The 25,796-nt window shown below is 33.5% G+C and overlaps 3 protein-coding genes across 5 annotated transcripts in view; 1 reads left to right on the top strand and 2 right to left on the bottom strand.

Annotated features, from left to right (window-relative positions):
* The first annotated feature begins 125 nt into the window (after positions 1-125).
* LOC111421190 (uncharacterized protein PF3D7_1120000-like) lies at positions 126-10,699 on the top strand. Its single transcript, XM_023054335.2, has 5 exons — positions 126-662; positions 725-865; positions 921-991; positions 1,047-1,217; positions 6,721-10,699. Exons 1-5 carry the CDS (start codon positions 477-479, stop codon positions 10,595-10,597), a joined length of 4,446 nt encoding a protein of 1,481 aa, XP_022910103.2. The 5' UTR covers positions 126-476; the 3' UTR covers positions 10,598-10,699.
* Positions 10,700-14,924: 4,225 nt separating this feature from the next.
* Positions 14,925-17,126, bottom strand: LOC111421196 (alkaline phosphatase-like). Of its 2 annotated transcripts, none has more exons than XM_071201553.1 (7): positions 17,059-17,126; positions 16,879-17,007; positions 16,670-16,824; positions 16,382-16,616; positions 15,550-16,332; positions 15,315-15,494; positions 14,925-15,039 (listed from the first exon to the last, which is right to left on the bottom strand). In XM_071201553.1, coding segments are annotated over exons 1-7 (1,533 nt in total). In that variant the 5' UTR covers positions 17,108-17,126; the 3' UTR covers positions 14,925-15,037. The 2 variants fall into 2 exon arrangements, with proteins under 2 accessions (XP_071057654.1, XP_022910110.2); XM_023054342.2 differs by having other exon boundaries at positions 15,311-15,494.
* Positions 17,127-21,898: 4,772 nt separating this feature from the next.
* LOC111419407 (dopamine receptor 1-like) overlaps positions 21,899-25,796 on the bottom strand; it is a 160,036-nt gene continuing 156,138 nt past the window's right edge. For both annotated transcript variants that reach the window (XM_071201555.1, XM_071201554.1), the window contains exon 7: positions 21,899-23,526. In XM_071201555.1, the coding sequence (XP_071057656.1) occupies positions 22,898-23,526 (629 nt within the window). In that variant the 3' untranslated portion in view covers positions 21,899-22,897. The remainder of the gene's footprint in view (positions 23,527-25,796) is intronic.

Genomic DNA, 25,796 nt, shown 5'->3' on the forward strand with positions numbered 1-25,796 from the left:
ATTAGAATTTAACAAATTTATTAAATAAATTAATTTATGCATCAAGTTAAATAAATAAATTTATTTATTTATATATTTATCCATTGTTTATGAAAGAACATAGATGGCACCACTTGCACCACTTCAACGCTTCAAACAAAATGAGCGACGTTGCCTTATCGTTGTAAAATAAGCGTCGCGTCAAGAAAGAAAAATATCAGTTTAATTTTTAATTTAGAAGTTGAATTAATTAAGTTTTAGTGAATTATTGAATCATTTAATTGATGTTAATAGATGTTTTTTTTGATGGTTAATTCAACGTTATTTTTGTTTGGATGTTATGAACTTTCTGGTATTGGCGGTTAAAAGATGCTTCCATAAGGGCGCATGCGTAATTTAACGGATTTCCATTTTAAACGAGGAAAAAAACAGCCCCAACCGTTAGTTTTAGTGTGTGTGATTGAAACATAAACAATCATAAACGAAATAAATATACAATGGCTAAAAGTCACGTTGAGTGTGGTTATTTAACGTTAAGAAGTCGAGGAAATGATCCTTTATATCCAATTTTTCGTGGAGATGTTATAACCATAGGCTCAAAAGACCAAAATCATATTCGAATCAAAGCAGAACTTGATAATAAAACTGACGCCGTTTTAACGGCATGTAAAGATACAGGATATGTAAGTAAAAATAATTATAAAATATAAGTAAATGTGGACTGTAATTTTCTTTGTATTTTAAGGTGGTGGTAACAAATCCGGAAAAAGCTCCAACAATATTAAATGAAAAACCCCTCACAAAGGCCCAATATTTGGTACCTGGCGATATATTACATATAAAAAACAAGTTTTTTGCTTACAACAATGATGCTTTAACGAATAAGGTATACATTGAAATTTTTATGTTTCAAATGTGTTAGTAATGCCATAATTTTGTAGGAGATTGACAAATTAACTATTAAAAATGCTGGTCGTGTTCGTACCGCTCCGAAAATGAGGTCGTCTGCTATGTAAGCATACAAAATCTAAAATAATGTTGGTTTTAATAATCTTATTTATTGTTAGATTGCCGGTATATGCTAAAGAAAAACCAAGAACAGAGACACCTATCCTTTCTGCAACTACATCCACATTTCAAGCAGATTATATTGCAGGTATTACACCATCAAGGTCAAATAGTACACATATCGTAAGGCAACCGAAAACTGTGAATTCAATTATGGAAAAAAGAAAAAGGTAATTTAACTTTTTTCATTAATAAATATGTTCAAATTGATAATAAAATGTAGTCCTTGTCAAAAGTAATCCACTATAATAATAATTAATTCATACAAGAATTATATGGTTTGTCACATTCTATACATATAGTAGGTATAATAATACCTACTAGTAGCAAACATTGCACTTTTTTTATGTCTTTTGCGTCATCAGTTTGATATTTTCTGGTCATTTATTATGCAGATAAACTCCAACTCACTCCCATTGCTCCTTTGTCTTATGTATAATACACACAAATATATATTCTGCTGGGATGGTAAGTATATTATATACAGAAATTTTATGGTTTCTCTTTCTCTTTCAAGTCGCGTACAAAACCTCATAATCTGTGTCTTCTCTCTATTTAGCATGACTTTATTGCTATTAAACCAAATTTCTGCGTCTTGCATTGAAATTACAGTTTTTCTGTAATATTGTTACTTAAAAATGATATGTTATCAGCATATTGTAGCGTTTATTGATAAATCGTTGGTGTATACAGGGTGATTCAAAAAACGGCTGACAGACTTCTAGGGCAGGTAATACAACAAAAATTAAGATGAAAAGTCTTAATATACATGGGGTCGCAAATGCCTGCTTAACGAGATATAGCGGGTCAAAGTTTCTTTAAAATTATACATTATCTGCAATAAAAAGCCCTTTTTTAAAAATATTTTCAACTCCATTGCTAATTTTGTCAAACGTGCAGTATTTTCGTGTTAAGTGATCAATTATCTATCAATTGGTCTCTTACAAAACTTTGATTAAAGGAACAGTTTTTGATTGAATTAACAAATTTTCTACAAACGTGTTTTTCTTAAAAACTGTTGCTTTGATCAAAGTTTTGTAAGAGACCAATTAATAGATAATTGATCACTTTACACGCGTAGAGAGCAATGGCGTAGACAATATTTTTAAAAAAGTGTTTTTTATTGCAGATAATGTTTAATTTTAAAGAAACTTTGACCGCAATATCTCGCCAACGAGGCATTTGCGATCCCATGTATATTAAGACTATTCATCTTAATTTTTCATGTATTATTTACTCTAGAAGTCTGTCAGCAGTTTTTTGAATCACCCTGTCAAGCACTGAACTCTGCAGAACATCCACATGCACCATACTTTCACCGGATATTTCATTGTTCCATTCAGTATATTGTGTACAATCTGTTAAATTAGATTCCATTATTTTATTAGCAACGTCTCTTATGCCATAGTAGTGTAACCATCCCAACGGTGTCTTGTGGTCAACTGTATCGAACGCCTATCTGACTTCTATATTCAAGTTTTTATTAAAAGCTTCTAATATAGATTTGATAATTGATCTTTGTCTGCCAAAGCCATGATGATTTTCGTTTCAAATGCTGCCGCTATTAAAGTATTCTTCTATACAGTTACATATGGCAAAGCTCCCACTTTTATAGATGGGACCTTTTTTCAATAGGTCAGGAAAATTTCCATCTAAAAAAGTATTATTAATCATAATGGAAATAGCATCGGCTATACAGGGTGTCTCAGTGAGACCGGTCATTAGACGTTTCTGGGGTTCTGGCGAAAATAAAAATTTGAGAATTCAGACTTAAGTATTATCAATTACGATCTCTTCGTCTAAAATATTTTCAGATTTCTTGCACTTCCGGTTATACCGGAAGTCGCCACCAACTTTATTTTTTTAAATGGAACACCCTGTATATTTTTACATATTTGGATTTGTCTGTTTCAAGGTTGAATTGAAGGATGAATAACTTTACGTTTTGCAATTTGATTCGGCCGTTCTCGAGTTATTCGAATTTTTCTAGAAAAATCTGCTCTAGCAGACATTTGTTCAAAAAATCAGAGAACACTCGATTTTTAGGATATCAATTTAGGATTGAGAACATGCTTAAGCAACATGATGGAGTATGTTTTGGTGCTGAGAACTGCTGTCTAGAACGTTTGGTTACTTTAATATGGCACGTTAACTTTTCAAAATTTGGAAGTACCATAACTTCATTTTTTTAAATGGCACCCCCCATATTTTATTTCTTAGTCGTCTTCGGTGTCTCATTCTACATCTTTTATATCCCATATGTCCCATACCTAATATTAATAGTTTGGGAGATAATTAGGGCTTTTTGAAAAATGCACACATATCATATGGATATTTAGCCTAGTGTGCCATGAAAAACAAGCCTTCTTAATGAGTTCTTGTCAAAGACTCACTTGTTTACGTCACTTGATGCATGTGAGCTAATAATTATCTGTTATGTCCCTTAATATTAGTACTGAAACGAGTTAAAATCGATAACAATTACGAAAGTAATATTTACACAAATCAAAAAATTCTTAATTTATTTTTTATGCATGAAAAGCGCGACAAAGTTCGTAGTATGATTCCCAGATCTTCTTTGGCAGCTCGAATTGAGGTGTTGGGACTGGGCTCGAAATAAACCAAGGTATTCACCTCTTCCGTTGCATTATCTACTACATTTTTTGGTCAGTTTAATACGTGATTAATTCGTCCAAAATGCAAAAAATTTGCTTCTATTCTTCTAAATTTACCTTTTATCATCGGAGATAAATGTGGATAATTTTCATTAAACATTCTGCAAGTTCTACTAAGAACTTTGTCGCACTTTTCGTGCACAAAAAATAAATTATGGATTTCTTCATTTGTATAAACATTATTTGCGTTATTAATATCCATTTTAACTGGTTTTAGACTCACAAGCATCAAACAACGTAAATCAGACTTTGACGTTTATCAATAAGTCATTAAACATTTGTTTTCCATGGCACACTAGGTTAATATCGATATGATATGTGAGCATTTTTCAAAACACCCTAATTATTTCTCAAACTCTTAATGTTAGGCATAGGACATATGGAATATAAAAGATGTAAAATGAGACGCCGAAGACGACCAAGTAATAAAATATGGGGGGTGCCATTTAAAAAAATGAAGTTATGGTGCTTCAAAATTTCGAAAAGTTAACGTGTCATAGTAAAGTGACCAAACGATCTAGACAGCGGTTCTCGGCATCAAAACATACTCCATCATGTTGTTTAAGCATGTTCTGTATCCTAAATTGATATCTCAAAAATTGAGTGTTCTATGATTTTTTTAACAAATGTCCGCAGGAGCAGATTTTTCTAGAAAAAATCGAATAACTCGAGAACGGCCGAATCAAATTGCAAAAAGTAAAGTTATTTCTAAACCTTCAAAACAAACAAAACCAAATATGTAATAATATACAGGGTGTTCCATTTAAAAAAATAAAGTATGTGGCGACTTCCGGTATAACCGGAAGTGCTAGAAATCTGAAAATATTTTAGATGAAGAGAACGTAATTGATAATACTTATGTCTGCATTCTCAAATTTTTTGTGTGACCAGAACCCCAGAAACGTCTAATGGCCGGTCTCGCTGAGACACCCTGTATATGGTATAACTATTTCCAATATTGTCATAAAAAAACATATTTATACAGGGTGTATCTGAATGACTGCAACAAACTTTAAGGGGTGATTCTTTAGTGAATTTTAAGGGTACTTTGATATATGAACCATGGGCGACTTCGGCTCCCCTAAGGAGCTACTACACCCCTTCAAAAATGGCGGAAAATTTTGGTTTAATTTTTTTTTCTCAAAAACCATAAACGCTAGGAAAACGAAATTTGGAGAATATGTTTAACTCATAATAGGGCACGTTTTGACCCTATTTGTACTTTCAACCTACCGTTCTAAACTACTAAACGTAACCACCCCCTTTGCATTTTTGCTAAAATTTTTTTTATGCAGATGATAAATACATTAGAAAAATTTTACATAGATAGATGAAAGTATTCTAAAACTTTTTTGTCTCTCTGAAATTTTTCCAAAATCGACTAATTTTAGAGAAAAAAAATAGTAAAGCAAACGCTGCCCGTTAAACAACGGGGTTGTCGATCAAAAGTTGGGATAAATTTTTAATGGAAAAGTCTTAGTAGGCTTTGCAATCTTCGTCAGAAATATTTTTGACGTTTAAATGTCAGTTTTTCTTACTATTATTATTGTTTTTCAAATTAATTTTTGAATCCTTCATAACTGGACCCCAAAGTACTTATCAGATAGGTTCCAGCAATTATCAACTCATGAGCTTGCTACTCGTTCACGTTCTGATACTATTCTTACATTTCCCGTTCATAGCACTGAAATTTATCATAGATCATTTACAGTACAGTCGATTGCGCTGTGGAATGGACTGCCTTCTGAAATTCGTAATATTTCTAGAATTACTAATTTTAGACATGTTTTAAAGAGCCACTTGCTTGCCCTTCAACTGGCTGTTTCCTGATTCTTTGTTCTTTGTCTTTCTCTTTTTTTCCTCTCTTCAACTGCTGTCACTTGTTGGCAACTGATATCCGGCAGATTCTTTTAGTTTCTTTTAGTCGCTCTCTATCTCTCTTTTTGTGTCTTTTCTTTATTTTTCTCTTTGTTTTTCTTTTCTTGCTTAATCTTATTTGGTGATGTTAATAATATCTAATTGTCACTACTTGCCATATTCAGCAAATACTATTTTTATTTTTGTTTGTTTTGTTGGGTCATTTGGCAGAGATCGCTTGTGCGATAAAATGATCCATTTGCTGATACTGTTTAAGTTAAGTGTATCTTATGTAATTTTGTATTTTTGTCTGTGGCAATAAATGATAAATAAATAAAAATAAAGTTCTATCGCATTTCCGCTCGTTCACTCGACGTTTCAAAATTTTAAATAAAATAATAATAAAGTAAGAAAATCACTGATATTTAAACGTCAAAAATATTTCTGACAAAGATTGCAAAGCCTACTAAGATTTTTTCATTAAAAATTCATTCCAACTTTCGATTAACAACCCTACAGCTTAACAGTTAGTGTTTGCTTAATTATTTTTTTCTCAGAAATTATTAATTTTTCGAAGAACATCAGAGAGACAAAAAAGTTTTAGAATAGTTTTATCTATCTAACTGAAATTTTTCCAATGTATTTATCATCTTCATAAAAAAAATCTAGGCATAAATTGAACGGGGGTGGTTTAGAAGGGTAGATTGAAAGTACAAATAGGGTCAAAACGTGCCCTATTATGTGTTAAACATATTCCCCAAATTTCATTTTCCTAGCGTTTATGGTTTTTGAGAAAAAAAAAATAAACCAAAATTTTCCGCCGTTTTTGAAGGGGTGTAGCTCCTTAGGGGAGCCGAAGACGCCCATGGTTCATATATCAAAGTACCTTTAAAATTCACTAAAGAATCACCCCTCGAAGTTTGTTGCAGTCATTCAGATACACCCTGTATAGCAACCTTAGCGATGTTGGATGGTATCGTCTAGTTGATGTAAAGTAAATCAAACGTACAACACAATAGCGAGGCATTAGAACTTATAGTTTATACCAGCTTTATATTGACATAATTGCCTTTACATCGCCTCGCTCGCATCTCTCCCAGCAATTACCTATTTCTTTTAATTTTCTTTTTTTTATTTGCAGCAAATTATCACGAAGATATAGCGCAGATATTATCATTCCTGAACCCATTAAAAAGAGAGCAAGCGTTACACCTCTTAACTTAAAAGACAATAATCATTTAAAATCTTGGAAATCTCCAGAAAGTTCAAAAACGCCCTCAGAGACTCCGTCAAAAAGAAAATCACTTCGGAATTCGGTGATTTTACGTAGTGCTATGCAACAGCAGAAACATCAAAATTTTCAAAACGTTTCTCCCAGTACAAATACGTTTAATAAAATGTTATCTCCTGATAAAAGCTGTGACAACGAAGCCTGTTCAACGCCCTCCACTAACAAAGTGATAGCATTAACACAAAGTTGTTCTCCAAGAACATTACAAATGATGCAAATCGCTTCAAAATCTTCCACATTACAAAGTAATAAGAAACGAAGAAGAACTGAAAACTTAATTATACCTAAGAAGATTAATGATGTGGAAAGAAGAAGATCGGATTTCCAAGAGTTTTTAGATGAAGGAAATAATAAATCTTTTAGCAATTATAAAGAAAGTACAAATCAAGATAATGAAATATTACCCAACTTTTATATACGCGGGAAAATAAATCGCAGAAAAACCAACATAAGTCTTGGACAATCAACATCCACTCCAATACAAGTGACTTGTAAGAAAAGAGCAGCATCAGAATCAAAAGTTAGTACAAGATACGCTCAAATTGAGCGGGAAGAAAATGTAAATAAAGAAAATCGAAATTTATTGGAAGAACTATTTGATTTAAGTCGCGATGCTTCAAACATAGAATCACCTCAAAAATCACCAAGAACTATTCAACAATTAAGTACAGAACGACATTTACTTGTTAACGCAATATTTGGGAATCATAACAGCACATTATCTGGGTCCCCTATTTTCTCTAAATCATCTAAATCGATTAATGATGAAAATTATACACCGCAATATGAAGACGTTTCCATGATTGATGAGGAAGAAGAAGCACCTAATAAATTAGAAGTTTCTGGAATCGAATCAATGTCCGAAGTTCCGGGCGAATCGTTTCTATATAATTCTTCACAATCAGCTGTCAAAGAAACGTTTAGAAATTCTCCCATTGATTTTCGTTTAAAACAATTATTTCAGAGAAGTCCTGTTAATGATTTGTCCAATGAAGAAGGAGAGAATGTCAGAGATGAAGCAAAAAGGGTTAAAAAATTGTTTGAGAAGAGAACCCCAAAGAATAACCTTGATGATGTTGAGGGCGTTAAAAATTTATTTAAGCTACGAAATTCGCCAAAAAATGATTTAACTAACATAGAGGGTGTCAAAGACATTATGCGGAGAAGAACTGTGTTTAATAATTTAGATGAAGCAAAAGGGGTTAAAAAGTTATTTGAGAAGAGGACTCCAAATAACAATCTTGACGATGTTGATGGCGTTAAAAATTTATTTAAGCTACGAAATTCGCCAATAAATGATTTGACTAACGTAGAGGGCGTCAGAGACGTTCTGCGGAGAAGAACAGTTTTTAATAACTTAGATGAAGTAAAAGGGGTTAAAAAATTGTTTGAAAAGAACACCCCAAATAATAATCTTATTGATGTTGAAGGTGTTGGCGATTTATTTAAGCGTCAAAACACGCCGCGAAACGATTTAACAGATGTTAGAGGTGTTAAAAGAATGTTGGAACTACATACTCCAAGGAATGATTTGGAAAATGTTTCTTTAACAAACTTATATTGCGACGAAAATATGGTAGAAACTCCTAAATTGAAAACTACAAAAATAAATCCAAATAAAAGTGGAATAAAGGATTTATTTAAGCAAAGCGATGAAGAGGAAGAAATTGTACCAAAAGGAAAACCCTCTCAGGATACTTTCGATGCGTTAATTGGACGTTCATTTTATAAAACATACAAACCAAATTTAAAATTTGAATCACCAGACGATTCAAAGTCTAAAGTCATGAATGACAGCATGACAGAAGCTTTTGAATCAATGAAAAAAAAACGAAAGATTTCGAAATCATTAAGAACGTCAATGAAGGAGGACGGAGAAAAATCGATTTTAAATACTTCCGCGGATATTTTCCGTGTAAAGACTGATTGCGACTCATTGTTTATTACACCGGGTGTTGAGAAAACGTCAACTCCTATATTGAAGTATGAAAAACGAATGAAAAGAAATTTAATCGATGAAGATAATAAAGATAAAGAAAACGAAGAATCAATGGTAAACGACAGTAAAGTTATTAATGAAATTAAAATAAATAATCCACAAGAATATGGGGATTTGAAATTTATTGAAAAAATTGATGATGACTTTAAAGATGAAATTAAGAATGAATTTAAAACAACGAAGACACAAAAAAATAAAGAATTAAGTACATCTAAGACAATAATTAATAAAGATGAGGCTCCTATTAGAAGAACTAGAAGAGGTTTACAAATGCTTAAAAATGAGACACTTAAGGCAACTAAATTTGATGAAGATAATAAAGCTATGGATGAGAATAACAAAACTATTGATAAAAATTACAAAGAGAAAGCTTCTGTTAGAAGAACTAGAAGAGAATTACAAAAATTGAAAGATGAGAACATTGAAGAAATCAATAAAGAGAAGGTTCTTACCAGAAAAGCAAGGCGAGATTTAGAAAAGCTCAAAGATGACACACTTAAGGCAATTCAAATTGATGAAAATAACATAGAGAAGGTTTCTGTTAGAAGAACTAGAAGAGGTTTACAAAAGTCTACAAAAGATGAGACATATGACGAACTCAATACAGTTGAAAACATTGATGATACCAAACCAATGAAAACTCCTGTTAAAAGGGCGAGAAGAGGTGTACAAAAATTGAAGGACGAAATAAACTCGGATAAAACCATTGATGAGGTTCAAACAAAAAAGACTCCTGTTAAAAGACGTAGAAAAGCTTCATTACAAAAAGTTGAAACTGATAAAACATGCGAAGAGATTAAAATGGATGAAGTTAAAAGTAGGAAGACTCCTAGACGAGGAAGGAAGGTTATAAAAGAATTAAAAGGTGAAATGGAAGAGGAAACAATTAATATGGATGAAAATGTTGATAAAAACAATGTGGATGATAACGTGGACGAAATTAAAAGTAAGAAGACTGCTAGACGAGGAAGGAAGGTTATAAAAGAATTAAAAGTTGAAATGGAGGAGGAAACAATTAATATGGATGAAAATGTTGATAAAAAAAAAGTGACTAGACGAGGTAGAAAGGTTACACAAGAATTGAAAGATAAGATGGAGGAAACGATTAATATAGATGAAAACAAAATAGTGAAGAAATCTCCCGTTAAAAAAACAAGTAAAGGCTTACAAAAACCAAAAGATGAAATCAAAATAGATGATGTCAACGAAATTAAAACTAACAAGACCCCCATTAAAAGAACAAGAGCAGCAAAACAAAAGTTGAAAGATGAAACAGAGCAAGAAACTAATACAAAGAATGAAACTCCCATAAAAAAGCCTAGAAAAGGTACAAAAAAATTAAATTCTGAAACACAAGAAATCTCACTGAATGAAAACGTTGATGTAATAAAATCGGAAAAGGCTCCAATTATAAAAACTAGAAGGGGTGGTCAAAAATTGAAAGACGATACACTTGAAGATGATGGTTTGAAAACTCGTTCAACTCGCCGCAATGCTAACAAAAAAAATGATGAAAATTCGAATGATGTAGAGAACAAAGATTCAGAAGAAGTTGCGTACAATGGAAGTAGTGAATGTGAAAATATGGTTAAGAAAAGGACAAGAAATGTTTTAAAAGGTGATAAAAATGGGGTTGATGATGGTAATAAAGTGGAAGAAAATGAGAAAAAAGAATCTTTACCAACACTTCGTTCTACTCGTCGTAATGTTAGGAAAGTGAATGTTTAAAAATGTATAAACAGAATATTTAAATGTTTATTTTTTTGTGAGTTATGCTTATTTGTAAGTAAATTTTATATGATTTAAATAAAAATTTTATTATATAATTAATATTAATTATCATCATTGGCTCAAAAATCCGTTATTGATCCTGGTACCAAAAGTCTCTTCAAGACCCTTCAGGATTTTAACTGCCACAGGGGCTTTATATGATATGTCATTAATTAAAGACATTGCTGAGTATGCCTTAATTTAAAGTAATCTTGTAATAGTAATTGTGGCTATGAAGTATTAGCCAACATAATAATACAATAATTATAAAATTAATTTTTGGCAGACTTTTTATTTTGCTTCTGTTATGTTTTGCATCAAAAACAATTGTGTGGCAAATATAAAAATAATAACAAATGAAATACAATTTTATGTTTTTAAATGGAGCTGCTGCCACAGCACGCTACATCCACTTCCCCACCTATAAAGAAAGAACAGAAAGAGGGATAACATTTAGTCAAAAATTTGAATTAAAATTTAAAATGTACTTTTTTAGTTTTATTAATTATTAAATTGTTGACTTCAGGAGAAACGTTTTCGTTCAGAAAGAAAGCCGGTTTCAGCAAATCATCAATCAATACAGCAGCAATCAATACAACGAAAAATTTTGAAAATCTCTTCAACACTCTGAAGGGACCTTCGTACCTAGGAGCCAACGTAGGTTTAATTCCAGTAATTTTAACAAATACAAAGTTTGACCTGAATAATTCTTTGTGAACAAAAGGTTTTTGGCTGGAATGTATGGTTGACTGAACTGGTTTAATGTCAGCAAAAGATGATTTTAAATGTGATAATAATGGTTCAGTTTCAATTGATGGTTCGGTAGATAAGAAAAATTCTCTTGGTAATCTGAGTTGCTGACCATAAACCAATTCAGCGGATGAGCAACCTAAATCCTCCTTTAGGGATGACCTGAGACCTAGGAGAATCAAAGGCAAGTCATTGTTCCATCTAGTAGAATTACCTCGAGCAATAATCGCTGATTTCAAAGTACGGTGAAATCGTTCAATCATACCGTTACTTTGTGGGTGATAAGCAGATGTGTGTATTTGATGAGTACCTAAAAATAATTGGTATTTTGAAAATAATAGTGATTCGAATTGTCGTCCTTGATCGTGAGTGATCATGGTAGGAATACCGAAACGGCTGAAGTAATGCCTGAAAAGAGTATCTGCAATAGAGGCTGCAGAGATATCTTTTAGAGGAAAAGCCTCTGGCCACCGTGTGAAACGCTCAATGACTGTGAGCAGATAAGTACATCCAAGAGATGGAACAAGTGGGCCAACCAAATCAATGTGAATGTGTTCAAATCGAACTTTTGGAACTTTGATTTTGAGAATTGGCGATTTTGTATGCCTTTGTATCTTAACTTTTTGGCATTGTAAACATGATTTTGTCCAAATACGAATTTGTTTCGACATATGATGCCAAAAGAATTTTGTTTTTATTAAATAAATGGTTGCTCGAATGCCAGGGTGAGATAAACCATGAAATTTTTCTATAACTATTTCTCTAAATTGAATGTAAATTCGCGGAGATTCCGTTGATATTTCACACCATAATTTGATATCAAGTAGCGTTGTGGGTTGTAGCAATAACTGATAGGGTGTTGTAGTGTAAGTGAGAAAATTGTTTATGTAGTAGGTTCGACAATTCGATATCTGTGACTTGAGCTTTGTAAAGTGTAAGTGTGTCGGAGTACTGAGAATTTAGGGATTCAATATTTGTCCTGGACAAAGCGTCTGCAACAATATTGGAATTTCCCTTAATGTATCTCACATCGGATGTATATTGTGTTATGTAATTTAGGTACCTGGTTTGTCTTGGTGTTTTTTCTGTTGATGAAAATATTGCCGTAGTTATAGGTTTGTGGTCGGTGAAAACTGTAAAATTGTTTCCGTGTAGGAAATGATTAAAAAATTTTATGGCAGAATATATTGCCAATAGCTCTCTGTCGAACGTTGAATATTTAACTTGACTTGGAGAAAGTTTATGTGAATAAAATGCTAATGGTTGCGGTGTTTCATCAATAATTTGGCTCAGAACTGCTCCTATACCTGTATTAGAAGCGTCTGTGGTAAGTGACAGCGAAGCGTGAGGAGATGGATGAGCCAGAATGGTAGATTTCGTTCATCTGAAAGAAGAAATTTCATGTTCATCTGACCAAGATGTTATTAATTTTTGTTTAATTGAATAAAGCGATGATGAAAGATTATGAAGGGGTGATAAAATATTAGAAATGTTCGGTAAAAATCTATGATAAAAATTAATCATGCCCAAAAATCTTTGTAGTTCCTTCAATGTTTTTGGTTTGGGAAATTTTGAAATAGCATCAATCCTAGACTTAGAAGGCTGAATACCATCGCTAGTGATATGATGGCTAAGAAAATCAATGGAAGTATCTCCAAAAACACATTTAGATGGTTGGATGTTGATATTGAATGTACTTAACCGTTCAAATAACTTCTCGAGATGTACATAATGTTCTTCTTCGTTATGACTTGCAATGAGAATGTCATCTAAATAAACGAATAAGAAGTTGAGACCCGAAAGAACTTTATTTATGAATCTCTGAAAGGTCTGAGCAGCATTACGGAGGCTAAAGGGCATACGAGTAAACTCGAAAAGACCAAAAGGAGTAGTGATAGCTGTCTTGTGTCCTGTGTCATGTGTAGAGGCGATGCTGTTGAAGAAGAAGAGGGTCGACATATTCCCTTTTGGCTATTGCGTGTTTATGTACAGGGTGGTTCAAATTCGATGTCCGAATAGGCTAACTCGGAAACTATAAGAGTTAGAAAAAAAGTAGCTTACATGTCATGATCTCGTTTTTCGAGAAACTGCTAATGCCGAAAACCTCATAGCGCTACCGTCTTTTGTTTTTCCCCTAGAGGCCAAAATTGAAAATATCGTAAAACCAATAAGTGCAATTATCTTGGTTATTATTATAGGTGGAGTATTATAACTACGACATTATATGGACACTTTTTTACAGAGAATTTCATGACGGAGTCAAAAAAAATTTTTCGGTTTTAGATTTTGAGATATCATGAGAATTTTCGTTTTTTTAAATGGAAACAACCACTGATTATTCGCTTATTAAATTCGTTATTTTTTTCTGATTACAAAAATATAGGGTTCGACAGGTCTATTTCTTATTGTTTTAGAATAAAGCTAAAAATAAACTTTTTTTATAAAATTTCCATCTAGTGTCGTCGAGGAAATTAAATTTACAGTTTCCTGTAAGTTACGGGGCGGTAGGTAAAATCTAAAAAGTTAACAATTAAATACGAAGATAACTTCTGGTATTTAAAAACAAATAATTTTTTAATATGTAACATTCTAACATGTCAAACTTTTCAAAATTTTCGTAATTGACCTTAAAAACAGGATTTTTAAAGTGACATTTCAGAAAATTTTTGAATACAAACAAATGTTGCTATGTTTATTCGAATTAAAAAAAAAAACATATGAGCGCCATCTATCGATAATTTATTAAGTCATTTAAAAATAATATTAAATCGTAATAAAAAATGTGAAATAATGCAATCTATTCCAACTTTTGTGTAAAACATATATAAATTAAACAGTTTAACAAATATATTTGTTTCAAATATCAGAAATATGTTTTTTTAATTTTTAGTTATAGAACCGTAATTTACAGGAAACTGTAAATTTAATTTCTTCCACGACACTAAAAGAAAAATTTATTTTTAGTTTTATTCTAAAACAATAAGAAATAGACCTGTCAAACCCTATATTTTTGTAATCAGAAAAAAATAACGAATTTATTAAGCGAATAATCAGTGGTTGTTTCCATTTAAAAAAACGAAAATTGTAATAATATCTCAAAATCTAAAACCGACAAAATTTTTTTGACTACGTCATCAAATTCTCTGTAAAAAAGTGTCCATATAATGTCTTAGTTATAATACTCCACCTATAATAATAACCAAGATAATTACATTTGCGGGTTTTACGATATTTTCAATTTTGGCCTCTAGCGGAAAAACAAAAGACGATAGCGCTATGAGCTTTTCAGCATTAGCAGTTTCTCGAAAAACGAGATCATGACATGTCAGCTACTTTTCTTCTAACTCTTATAGTTTTCGAGTTAGCCTATTCGGACATCGAATTTGAACCACCTTGTACATCTAAACGTCGAGGACGACAAAACGACAAAACGACAAAAAAATGAAATACAATTTTATGTTTTTAAATGGAGCTGCTGCCACAGCACGCTACAGTAATGTAAGTTGGAATGGATTGCAATAAAATTTAAACGGAAAAAAATTAATCATATTTTTCTTCAATTATATTATTTACAATAAAAGTAATATGATATTGTTAACAGTGAATAGAAGCTTATAGATAACGCTTGAATGTTGGTACCAGAACCTTTCCTGAAAAACGAATAAATGCATTTAATAATAATTGCGTAAATCAACAAAATATTAAGTTATAAACATTACTTGGAAACCGGATTGGATTATAAAACTGGATTAAATTGAATTACATAAGCAATATAAATTGCAATAGATAAAAAATTAATTTTATAATTCCGTTACAAACAGAGTAATTCATCATAATTGCAATTCGGAATCTTACAAGAAGCTTAAAAACTGCAGATTAGATAAGATCCCGACATTATTTTGATTAACAAATATATCTTACGAACACATGGTGTGACCATTTCCAACGCAAGCGGCAAAAGCCATTGCATGGGGGATATAATTTTGTTCAACCGAACCGGTAAAAAGATGTGCCCAAGGGCCAGTAGCAAAAATTGCAACGTCATCACCTCCATGGGTCTCAGAATCTAACGGAGCCATTGCCGGAAACATTGCGTCCTTTCCACCTGACGTAAAACAACGAAATTAATAAATAAATAATTGATACATAATAAATTTTACTTAAATCGTCTTCTCTATAATCAGGTCTTCCATTTTCGTCGTAATCTTTATAACCAGGCCCATTCGCGTAGCTTAAAGTCGAATATCCTTTATTATCATCGGCTATATCGGCTATTCCAAAAATGTTGTTTCCTCTGGATGGATAACCGTTAACTGTAAAAGAATGGGCATGATCGGCGGTGACTACAATTAAAGTATCTTCTTCGTTGGTCATTTCTTTGGCTTTTTGAATAGCTTTTGCAAATTCGACGGTTTCATCTAAAGCTTTCATCGCTAAATTATCGTGGTGGGCGTGATCAATTCTTCCACCTTCCACCAACAAAAAGAAACCTTTATTTTCTTTCGATAAAATATTAATCGCAACTTCCGTCATTTCTTCTAACGAAGGATCTTCATCGTTTGCGTCTAAATGATACGCACAATGAGAGCTTTCGAATAATCCAAAAACATAATCGATTTCGTTGGGTAACGATTTTAATTGGGATTTATTCCAAATATATTGTGATGTTTCTTTAAAACCATCTTTTTCTTTTTGTTCCAACCATTGATTAATTAAGTTTTTACTATCTTTTCTTTTTCCGGGATCATCTTCTGGACCATTTTCAGTTTCTGGGAAAAACATTCTTCTCCCACCGCCCATAATTACGTTTAAATTTTTACCGGTTTCAGATTCAATTAATTGTACCGCTATATCTTGGCAATCTTCGGGCATTGGTTCGGTTTCATCGAAATATTCTGCAACGTCACATTCCCAATTTCTATGTGCTGTGTGGGCATAAATTGCTAAGAAGAGAATTAATGGTAATTTTATATTTTAATTGTTATATTAAACCTGATGGGGTTGCATGAGTAACTCTTGTCGTTGTAACTAACCCACTTTTTTTACCATCCAATTGAAACCATCTGGCGATGGAGTTAACTCGATTCTTTTCTTCCAAACTCGCTGTGCAATTTGCTAAATTAACGGAAGCTGTAACACCAGCTGTGTCATAGTTAGCTTTAATACCGCAAAGGAATGCAGTTGCTGTACAGGCTGAATCAGGAACTTGGGTATCAACACAATAAGTCTGTAACAGAAACGATTAAATTAAAAGATTGAGAAGATTTTAAATGGGTTTACTCTGGAAAGTGCTGAATAAGGAAATTCTTCGAAATATAAAGGAGCTTCTTCGTGCTGAGTTTTTAATATTTCTTGGCCGTAATAGATTCTGGTAGCTTTTAAAGTTGGGATGGATAATCCATCGCCCAAAAAGAAGATTATATTCTTCGCTTGGTCTTTAATTTATATATAATTACAAAAATAAAATATTATTTATTTATTTTTCTTACTCGTATTAATTTTTGTGTTATATTTCATATTAAGAAAATCTTGTGCTTGATTTATCCAATATTCTTGAGTTAACTCTTCTTCGTTGATTTTCGATGTAGGTTTAATAATTTTTCTGCGATGCATATCACCTTGTTAAAATAATTATAAGTATAAAAAAGAAATGGGTATGAAAAATTTACCTGTGTCTCCAAAACTAATTAAAATTAAAATAATAAAAACCCGCCACATTTTATCTTTAATTTTAAACTGTCTCCATGAAAAATGAGTCATATACGTTTAGTGGACTCTTTATAGATTTATTTGTTATCTGATTTCGATATGTTCACGTCAAAATAAATTATTTACGATAATCTGAACTAATTTTGTGATTAAATTAACACATTTTATAAACAGTCAGCACCAAATTAACAAATTATGTTTGTTCAATTGAAGCTTAAAGATTCTAGTTTATAATATGATATAAAAACTATAAGATAATATTATTGCAATTTCTGTGAGAGCAATGTTCTTGCTGATCCTCAAGATATTGTAAATGCTTTTGCTGACATGTTTTCTGCTGTTCACACTGTATCTACTGACCGAACTTTCACTGAATCTAATTTCAATCCGTTGCCATACTCTTTTCATCCCACTACAGAAGAGGAGCTAATTAAATTAATGGCAACGTTTTCTAATAAGCATACTGCTGGAGATGATTTGTTGCCAAGTTTTATGGTCAGAGATTGCCGTTATATATTTGCTTGCCCTCTTAAATTTATGATTAACTTGTCCATTACGTCCTGTGAATTTCCTGAAAGATGGAAACGATCAAGAATTGTGCCTGTTTATAAAAAGGATGATCGTACGTCTCTCTCAAACTATAGACCAATTTCGATAATTTCCAATTTTGCTAAACTATTTGAAAAGTTATTATATTCTTTTATGTACACCAGCACGTGCCCTTTTGTGTCTGCTTCCCAGCATGGTTTTGTTTCCGGTCGCTCTACAGTTACCAACTTGGCTACGATTTCCGAGTTTATCTGTAGCACCTTGGATGGACGTGGGCAGGTGGATGTTGTATACACTGATCTATCCAAAGCCTTTGATCTGATTGACCATAGAATTCTCTTGTTAAATTGAGCTCTTTCGGATTTGTTGCTTCAGCAATTCAACTTCTGGCCTCTTATTTGCAACATAGAAAATGTTATGTTGCTTACAATGGATATTTTTCTAATGAGTTCACTCTTACCTCAGGGGTTCCACAGGGATCAAATTTGGGCCCTCTATTATTTGTTCTTTTCATAAATGACTTACTTCTAAAAATTGATTGTCGGATGTTGGGATATGCTGATGATATCAAGATCTATGCCGAAGTCTCATCGATGGCAGATGCAGATAAGCTGCAGCACAACTTAAACACAATAGTGCAATGGTGTAAGACCTACAAACTTAACCTTAATATAGATAAATGTTGTGTACTTACTTATAGCCGATGCTCGTCACCATGCATATATCCTTACAATATTGCTGGCAGCACTTTAAGTCGTGTTGAGGAGCACAGGGATTTGGGGGTCCTGTTTGATGCAAGTCTTAATTTTAAAAAACATATCAATAATGTGTGTTCGGAGGCCTTTAGGTCCCTAGGTTTTGTGATGCGTATGTCTAAATATTTCACAAGTGTTAGCTTATTAAAGACCTTGTATTGTGCTTACGTTCTGAGTAAGTTAGAATACGCTTGCCTGATTTGGAGTCCCTTATATGCATGTGAGTTCTTAAGCCTTGATCGAGTCCATCGTAGATTCTTAAAATTTCTTTCTTACAAATCTGATGGAATTTACCCTGAGCGAGGTATACCACAAAATGATTTGCTTGCACGACACAATATGACTTCCTTGATGGACAGAAGAAACGCGTTTTATGAAAGGTTTCTACAAAGGCTTATCGAATATAACATCGATTGCCCTTTCATTCTTGAGCGACTAGGGTTCCAAGGAGTAACTCAAGATATAGCTGCGTATTCGTCATTCCTTATGCTAGGACAAACATTATGAGACGGGCGCCAACATACACTCTCTGTAAAGTGGGCAACAGGATTCCAGACAATCAGTGATCACCTGCATGTAAATTCACTTATTTAGTTTTTATTTTTATTTTCTTTATAATTCGGTCAATTGTTAATTTCTTGAATTTTTTGTAATTTTTGTTTTTTTTTTCTCACATACAGATACATATTATTGTATTATTACATTATGTAATATATATTGTTATCATTTTTTGGGCTATGCCTGTTGGGTAATAAAGGAATATTATTATTATTGAGCATGTTCTGAATCCTAAATTGATATCCCAAAAATTGAGTGTTTTCTGATTTTTTGAACAAATGTCTGCTGGAGCAGATTTTTCTAGAAAAATTCGAATAACGCGAGAATGGCCGAATCAAATTGCAAAAAGTAAAGTTATTTATAAACCTTGAAAGCAGACAAATCCAAATATGTAAAAATATACAGGGTGTTCCATTTAAAAAAATAAAGTAGGTGGCGACTTCCGGTATAACCGGAAGTGCAAGAAATCTGAAAATATTTTAGTCGAAGAGATCGTAATTGATAATACTTAAGTCTGAATTCTCAAATTTTTATTTTCGCCAGAAGCCCAGAAACGTCTAATGACCGGTCTCGCTGAGACACCCTGTATATACAGGGTGTCCCGTTAAGCGTACGGAGCGGCTGTATCTCTAGAACGGTAAGGCCAAGAGGTTTGGGAAAAAAATCCTTATAAGCAAAGTGACCAAGAGAAATAGCTGGAAATTATTTTGAAGTTCGTAATTCGACCGCTAGGAGGCGTAACTACCATTGAGAAACATAAAGTTGCCGCTATCTCAGAAACTTAGACGATGAGCTAAAACTTTGACAACATCATTTAATAGCTTGGATAATACCGCATCGCTTTTGTTTTGCGATATATCTCATATCTGTCATAATAAAGGAGGGGGAGGCCAATGCGTTTTCATATGTTTACATTTTAATATCTCCTAGACCATTCAACCGATTTGAATGTTTTCGGTGTTGTTTGAAAGAGCATTTTATGCTCTTTTTAAAGATATTTTCAGTAAGACCGTCTGCTTTAAAACAAATGAGCTAGAGGACGTTATCTGCAGCGATTACATATTTTTGTGATTTTTGAAGAAAAGTTAAATGGAACGATACTATTTACTTCACAGACCCTTAGTCACCTTAAAATTTGCTAAATTTTAGTGAAAACCGCATCTCGATATCGCCACCCGTTCTCGAGTTATAGAAGAAAATGTTAAAAACTCGAGTGTCATCAATCGGATCCAGTTACCTCATCGAGAAAAGCAAATCACATTACCATGGTAACTGTAAACATGTCATTTACTAACGCAGAAGCGTATGATAGAGCGTATGATGATTTATTTTCAATGTTTCGAATACGATGCAACTGCATGGCAAAAATGTGCAATGCAATTACGACAAAGAAAGACATTTTTCTCTAGAAGTGTTTTTAAGATTGACTTAGCGATTACGGAAAACTGGCAACGTGTAGCCCATTCAGACATCTCTATGAATTCGTAAATCATATTGGTGCGCAATGTGATCCCACATAATCTGGGAACTCCGAAAACAATTGTCCACAAGACTTCTGAAGAGAATAATATCTCCACCACGTTGTTTTACATCAGGCCTTAACAGATACCGATTATGATAACAGACTGAACTATTACCATTGACTTTTAAATATGATTTGGGCAAATCCAAACCTTTTATCACAAATGCTATGGATGCATGAAGCATCTGTCCACAAGCTGATGTAAACTTGCATAATATGCATTCTTGGTTCGAGAAAAACCCACATTGCTTTCACCCCTTTATCTATTGGGTAGACTAAACGACCTGACTTTTCAAGAAAAACCAATAACCAGGGAAAATATGACAAAACACTAAATACCAGTAGAAACGTATCTAGGGCCGAGACTTAAGCAGCGTTTTTTTTTTCGGCGAAACTAGATTAAATAAATGCATCGAGGTTTATGAAAGGCATTTAGCACATTAGTGAGTTATTTTTGCCAAAAATTTAAGTTATTCTAAGTGTTTTGGTTTATTTTGTTTTATTATCATTATTGATGTTTCATTGATCCGTTGGCTTTTCAACACGCCTCAAAAGTAGTTTTGAAGCAGTTCTAAGCTTGGATAAAGTGTTCTAGAAGGTTCTAGATAATAAAATTTTTGTTATCTCTTATTTGTTTCCTAAGGTAACTTGATCCGATTAAGATATACGAATTTTTAACATTTTCTTTTATAATTCGAGAATGGATGGAGATATCGAGATGCGGTTTTCACTAATATTTAGCAAATTTTATGGTGATTAACGGTCTGTGAAGTAAATAGTACCGTTCCATTTAACTTTTTTCCAAAAATCACAAAAATATGTAACCGCTGCAGATAACGCCCTCTAGCTTATTTGTTTTAAACCAAGCGGTCTTTCTGAAAATATCTTTTAAAAGAGCATGAAATGCTCTTTCAAACAAGACCAAAAATATTCAAATCGGTTGAATGGTCCAGGAGATATTAAAATGTAAACATTTGAAAACGCATTGGCCTCCCCCTTCCTTATTATGACAGATATGAAAAATATTGCAAAACAAAAGCGATGCGGTATTATCCAAGCTACTAAATGATGTTGTCAAAGTTATAGCTCATCGTCTAACTTTCTGAGATAGCAGGAATTTTATGTTTCTCTATGGCAGTTACGCCCCCTAGCGGTCGAATTACGAACTTCAAAATAATTTCCAGCTATTTCTCTTGCCCACTTTGCTTATAACGATTTTTTTCCCAAACCTCTAGGCCTTACCGTTATTGAGATACAGCCGCTCCGTACGCTTAACGGGACACCCCGTATATGTTAAATTGTAGCTTAATGAGTTTTGTATAATATAATAAAAATGTAGGATATAAGATAAAAGTTTTGGAAGTTTTTATTTTATATACACATGTAGTAGTTACCTCAAAGTTAATTTAAACGCTCTTTTATTTATAACCATTTATTAAGTGATGAAATGTTATATTTACAACAGTTACAATAGGTTCATATTTATGTAGGGTATAAAACACATAACTTTTTTATTTTACATATTTTCTACAACATCCATAAAGATTTTTTCGCTTAAAATAAATAATACAGATGCCAACAATAGATATGTGTAGATTAGGTTATCCCCGCAATGTTATTTACAAGATAATATTTAATTTAAAGCTACGATTTAACGTTTTCAACGCGGCCACTTAATCATGTGGGAACCCTGTCTTTTTTTCGTTTGATGTATTTTATGGTGAGTTATTTTTATTTTTCATATAATCACATTACTGACTAGACATTTATGAAGAAATCGTTAGTAAACGGAAAGATATCGACAGCGTCAATGAAATTATTAGTTCGTATATTTATTAAAGACGTTAAGCTTACAGTTTTCCCCTTTGTGTAATCGAAACATTTACGAGTACAACATTGATAAATACATCGGGGTAGAAATCACAATATAGATAGTATTTTTCGTTTAAGATCACAGTGGAATATTTACAAATGAATCGTTTTTATTTACAGGAAGGATTAAGAATATTCAGAAAGTATTTACAAATACAGGAAAAATTGAGCTATAGTGTATGAATGGTCTTGGAATGTTACAAGTTAAACATTATCATTTCTTTAATATTTTTCTAAAAGAATATAGACAATATTTTATCTAGCATTGTCGTGAGCATTAAACTTTCAATACAGAACTAACACTAACACATCATTAGAACTAATACTAGGGAGTACAGCACTAGAGTGCGTCTCAAGACTTCTAGCTCTAATATTAGTTCTAATGCGGGTGTACTGAAAGGTTAAATTAGATACCTTAAGAGTATCTACGACCCCTTATTCCAAATTTAATCTTCTTCCAAACATCTTAGCACAGCCTTAAAACATCTCGATTATTGCTCTTTATATTCACACCATGGTGTCGCTAAAATAATTTCCATCCTGTCAAATGGTGCTGGTGTTTTCTCCAAAGAAATCCTTTTCGGCCGAATTAACCCTGGTATGTCTAACAGATTCGGTGGTACTCAAATGTTCACTTGAAAACTCTCCGAAAGAACCATTTCTTTTCGCGTTTACAATAACCGTTTTTGTACCATAATCGGTTATAAATTTATCGTTTGTGTTCAGAGCCACCGATTGATATCCGCATTTACACCAAACGGGGTAGTGAGCTGTTAAGATTCGTTTAAAAGCCTCTCGAAATTCCGTATTAAATATCGAATAGATGATCGGATTGAAGGCCGAATTTGAGTAACCGAGCCATGTCAGTATCTTAAAGGTGATGTCGGGAATGCAAGTTTTGCAAAAAGCCGCTACGATGTTGATACAGAAGAATGGTACCCAACAGATTAGGAATACACCCATTATTATTCCAACGGTGATGGCTGCTTTATGATCGCTTACGTGATATGGTGAACTGTGATGATTGTGCATTTGAATGTGGAGAGCTTTATTTTTGTGTTTGATACTTTTCTTCTTTGAATTTGCTCCTTCTGGAAGATCGATAGGTCTTGTTATTGCACGAATGTTTTTTACGTGCTTTTGTGCGTAGCAATATAATCTGCAGTATATACCTGTAAATAAAAAAAAATGGCATGTAACGTTCGTTTCAAAGAAAATAAGTGAAACTATTAACGTCGTGGTCTCTTACGGCCGATTGCTCTCTGACACTCTTTGTGGGCAAACGTTTTATTTTGAGGCGCCACAATAGCTCTTCGGGTTCAAAGTGACCCTTTGAGAGTCCTTACAACAGGAGTATCGTGGATTAATTTCGTAAACAAAGGGAGTAATCTAAGAGAGAGAGGGAAGCGGTCGATTACAGACAGTTTCAAGAGTACTTCCCAGTTTGGACGCCATCTTCACCCTCCGTTTGAAACGTAGGCGACGGCCGTGAAACGTTTGAGTTATTAAACTATAAGAGTAAATAACGGCCGAGAAATTTCTCGTTATCCCAAGTTAATAATAGAAGTTCCTTAACTGCATCGAGTGTTAAGTTTTAATTTCCGAATTAAAGTTGCGTTCAAGGGGGTAAGTGGGTTATCTGGAAAGTTTGAATGTACTTCTTAAATGATTGATGTAAGAATCTAACTGGGTTGGTTGGACGGGGAATAATTAATAAGGGGGAGAATTGAGATTGGACACTGGAAACGAAAAAAAGATTGGAACTAGTATTGCAAAAATAATGAACTCGACGTACGGCCAAAGCGCATTGAACTCTTTATGTTGAAAATTTAATTAAGTGTACCTTCTCTTTGGATAGATTGTTAAAAAAAATTGAATTAATTAGTAGAAAATAAGAAATTATTTATGGCACATTAAATTTTCATCAAATTTGCTAAAATATTATATTATTCTGAGGCTGTCTCGAAACCTATCTTATCCAGTTAGTTTATCTATGCAAATTTACTTCAATAGCACCTTCGCGCACAGAATCTCAAGTTTCAACTTTTGTACGTTTGGCTTTCGTGACTCAGTCGAAGTTTTATATTAAAACCATTAAAGTTTATTTATTTTTAATCCGTTACAATTTTCAAATTGAATCCTACATTACATTACATTACATAGAATACATATCGGGTAGGCGGACCAACCAACCTTGCACCGCGACCCTAAGGATCTATTGTACCCCGATAGGTATCATTATCAAATTTCACCGTGCAGTCCAATGCTCTTAACGAATATTAATACCTTGCTCGGCGAAAGGTCATTCAGATCTTTTGAGGAGATAAACTGCGACCCAAAAATCGAGAATCTGATACGGTTAACGGCAGGGTAGTGGCATAAAATATGCTCAACCGTCTCTGCTTCCTCCGCACATAGTCGGCATTCAACATCGTTGGCTAAACCCAACAAGTTGAGGTGTGCTTTTAATCGGCAGTGCCCAGTAAAAACACCCATTAGAACTTTTATGCTACTACGGGCAAGTCCCAAAATATTCCCGGGTTTGACAGTGGCGATGTTAATAAACACCTTAGCATGTCTTATTCCAGGAGAACTGGTCCACAGTAGGCGAAGTCTCTCTTTAGCCCACAGTCCAATCCTATATTTGGCCATCGCAAATGATACACCAACTGCTGGTTCCGGTCCCACAAACGCTTCAGCGCTGCCATCTCGTGCTAGCTTATCTGCCGCTTCATTGCCAGCAACACCAGAGTGACCCGGGACCCAGATCAGAGAGACTCTGTTATCACAACTCAGTGTGTTTAATGTTCTCTTACAATCATTAACCAGAGCCGACACCGTTTTCACGGCTTGCAGCGCCTCGAGAGCGGCTTGACTGTCTGAGAAGATTCGTACTGTCATGTTCTTCACCCCTCTTTCAAGAAGGATTTTAGCACCAATGTCAATAGCAAATACTTCCGCCTGGAATACAGTACAGTACGTACCCAGGCTGTAGGCTTGCTTAATTCGAGGTGTCTGGCAGTATACTCCTGCTCCTACCCCTTCAGGCGTTTTTGATCCATCTGTGTACAAGCAAATGTCTGCCCGAACCAGAGAATTTTCATTTTCGATCCAGGACTGCCGCTCAGGTAGTACAATCTGGTATCGAGCATTAATCACTGATAGTGATACCGCCAAATCTGACGGCATTGATAGCACAGTATCAGTGCTTATAATGTCTTCCGCAGCCCATTGGTAGGACATGTCGGAACAGTTTTGAGCATATTGCTTAAATCTGTAAATGGTTGTTCTAGCCACTTTCTCTATATGCAAATGCAGAGGAGATAGGCCAAGCAGAACCTCCATTGCTAGAGTTGGCGTTGTGCCTATCGCACCAGAGATTGCCAATCCAGCTACTCGTTGAATTCGTGAAAGTTTACTGATAGCTGAAGTCTGTCGGACT

This window comes from Onthophagus taurus, chromosome 2 (assembly GCF_036711975.1).
Source record: "Onthophagus taurus isolate NC chromosome 2, IU_Otau_3.0, whole genome shotgun sequence".
In the NCBI taxonomy this organism is placed as follows: domain Eukaryota; kingdom Metazoa; phylum Arthropoda; class Insecta; order Coleoptera; family Scarabaeidae; genus Onthophagus; species Onthophagus taurus.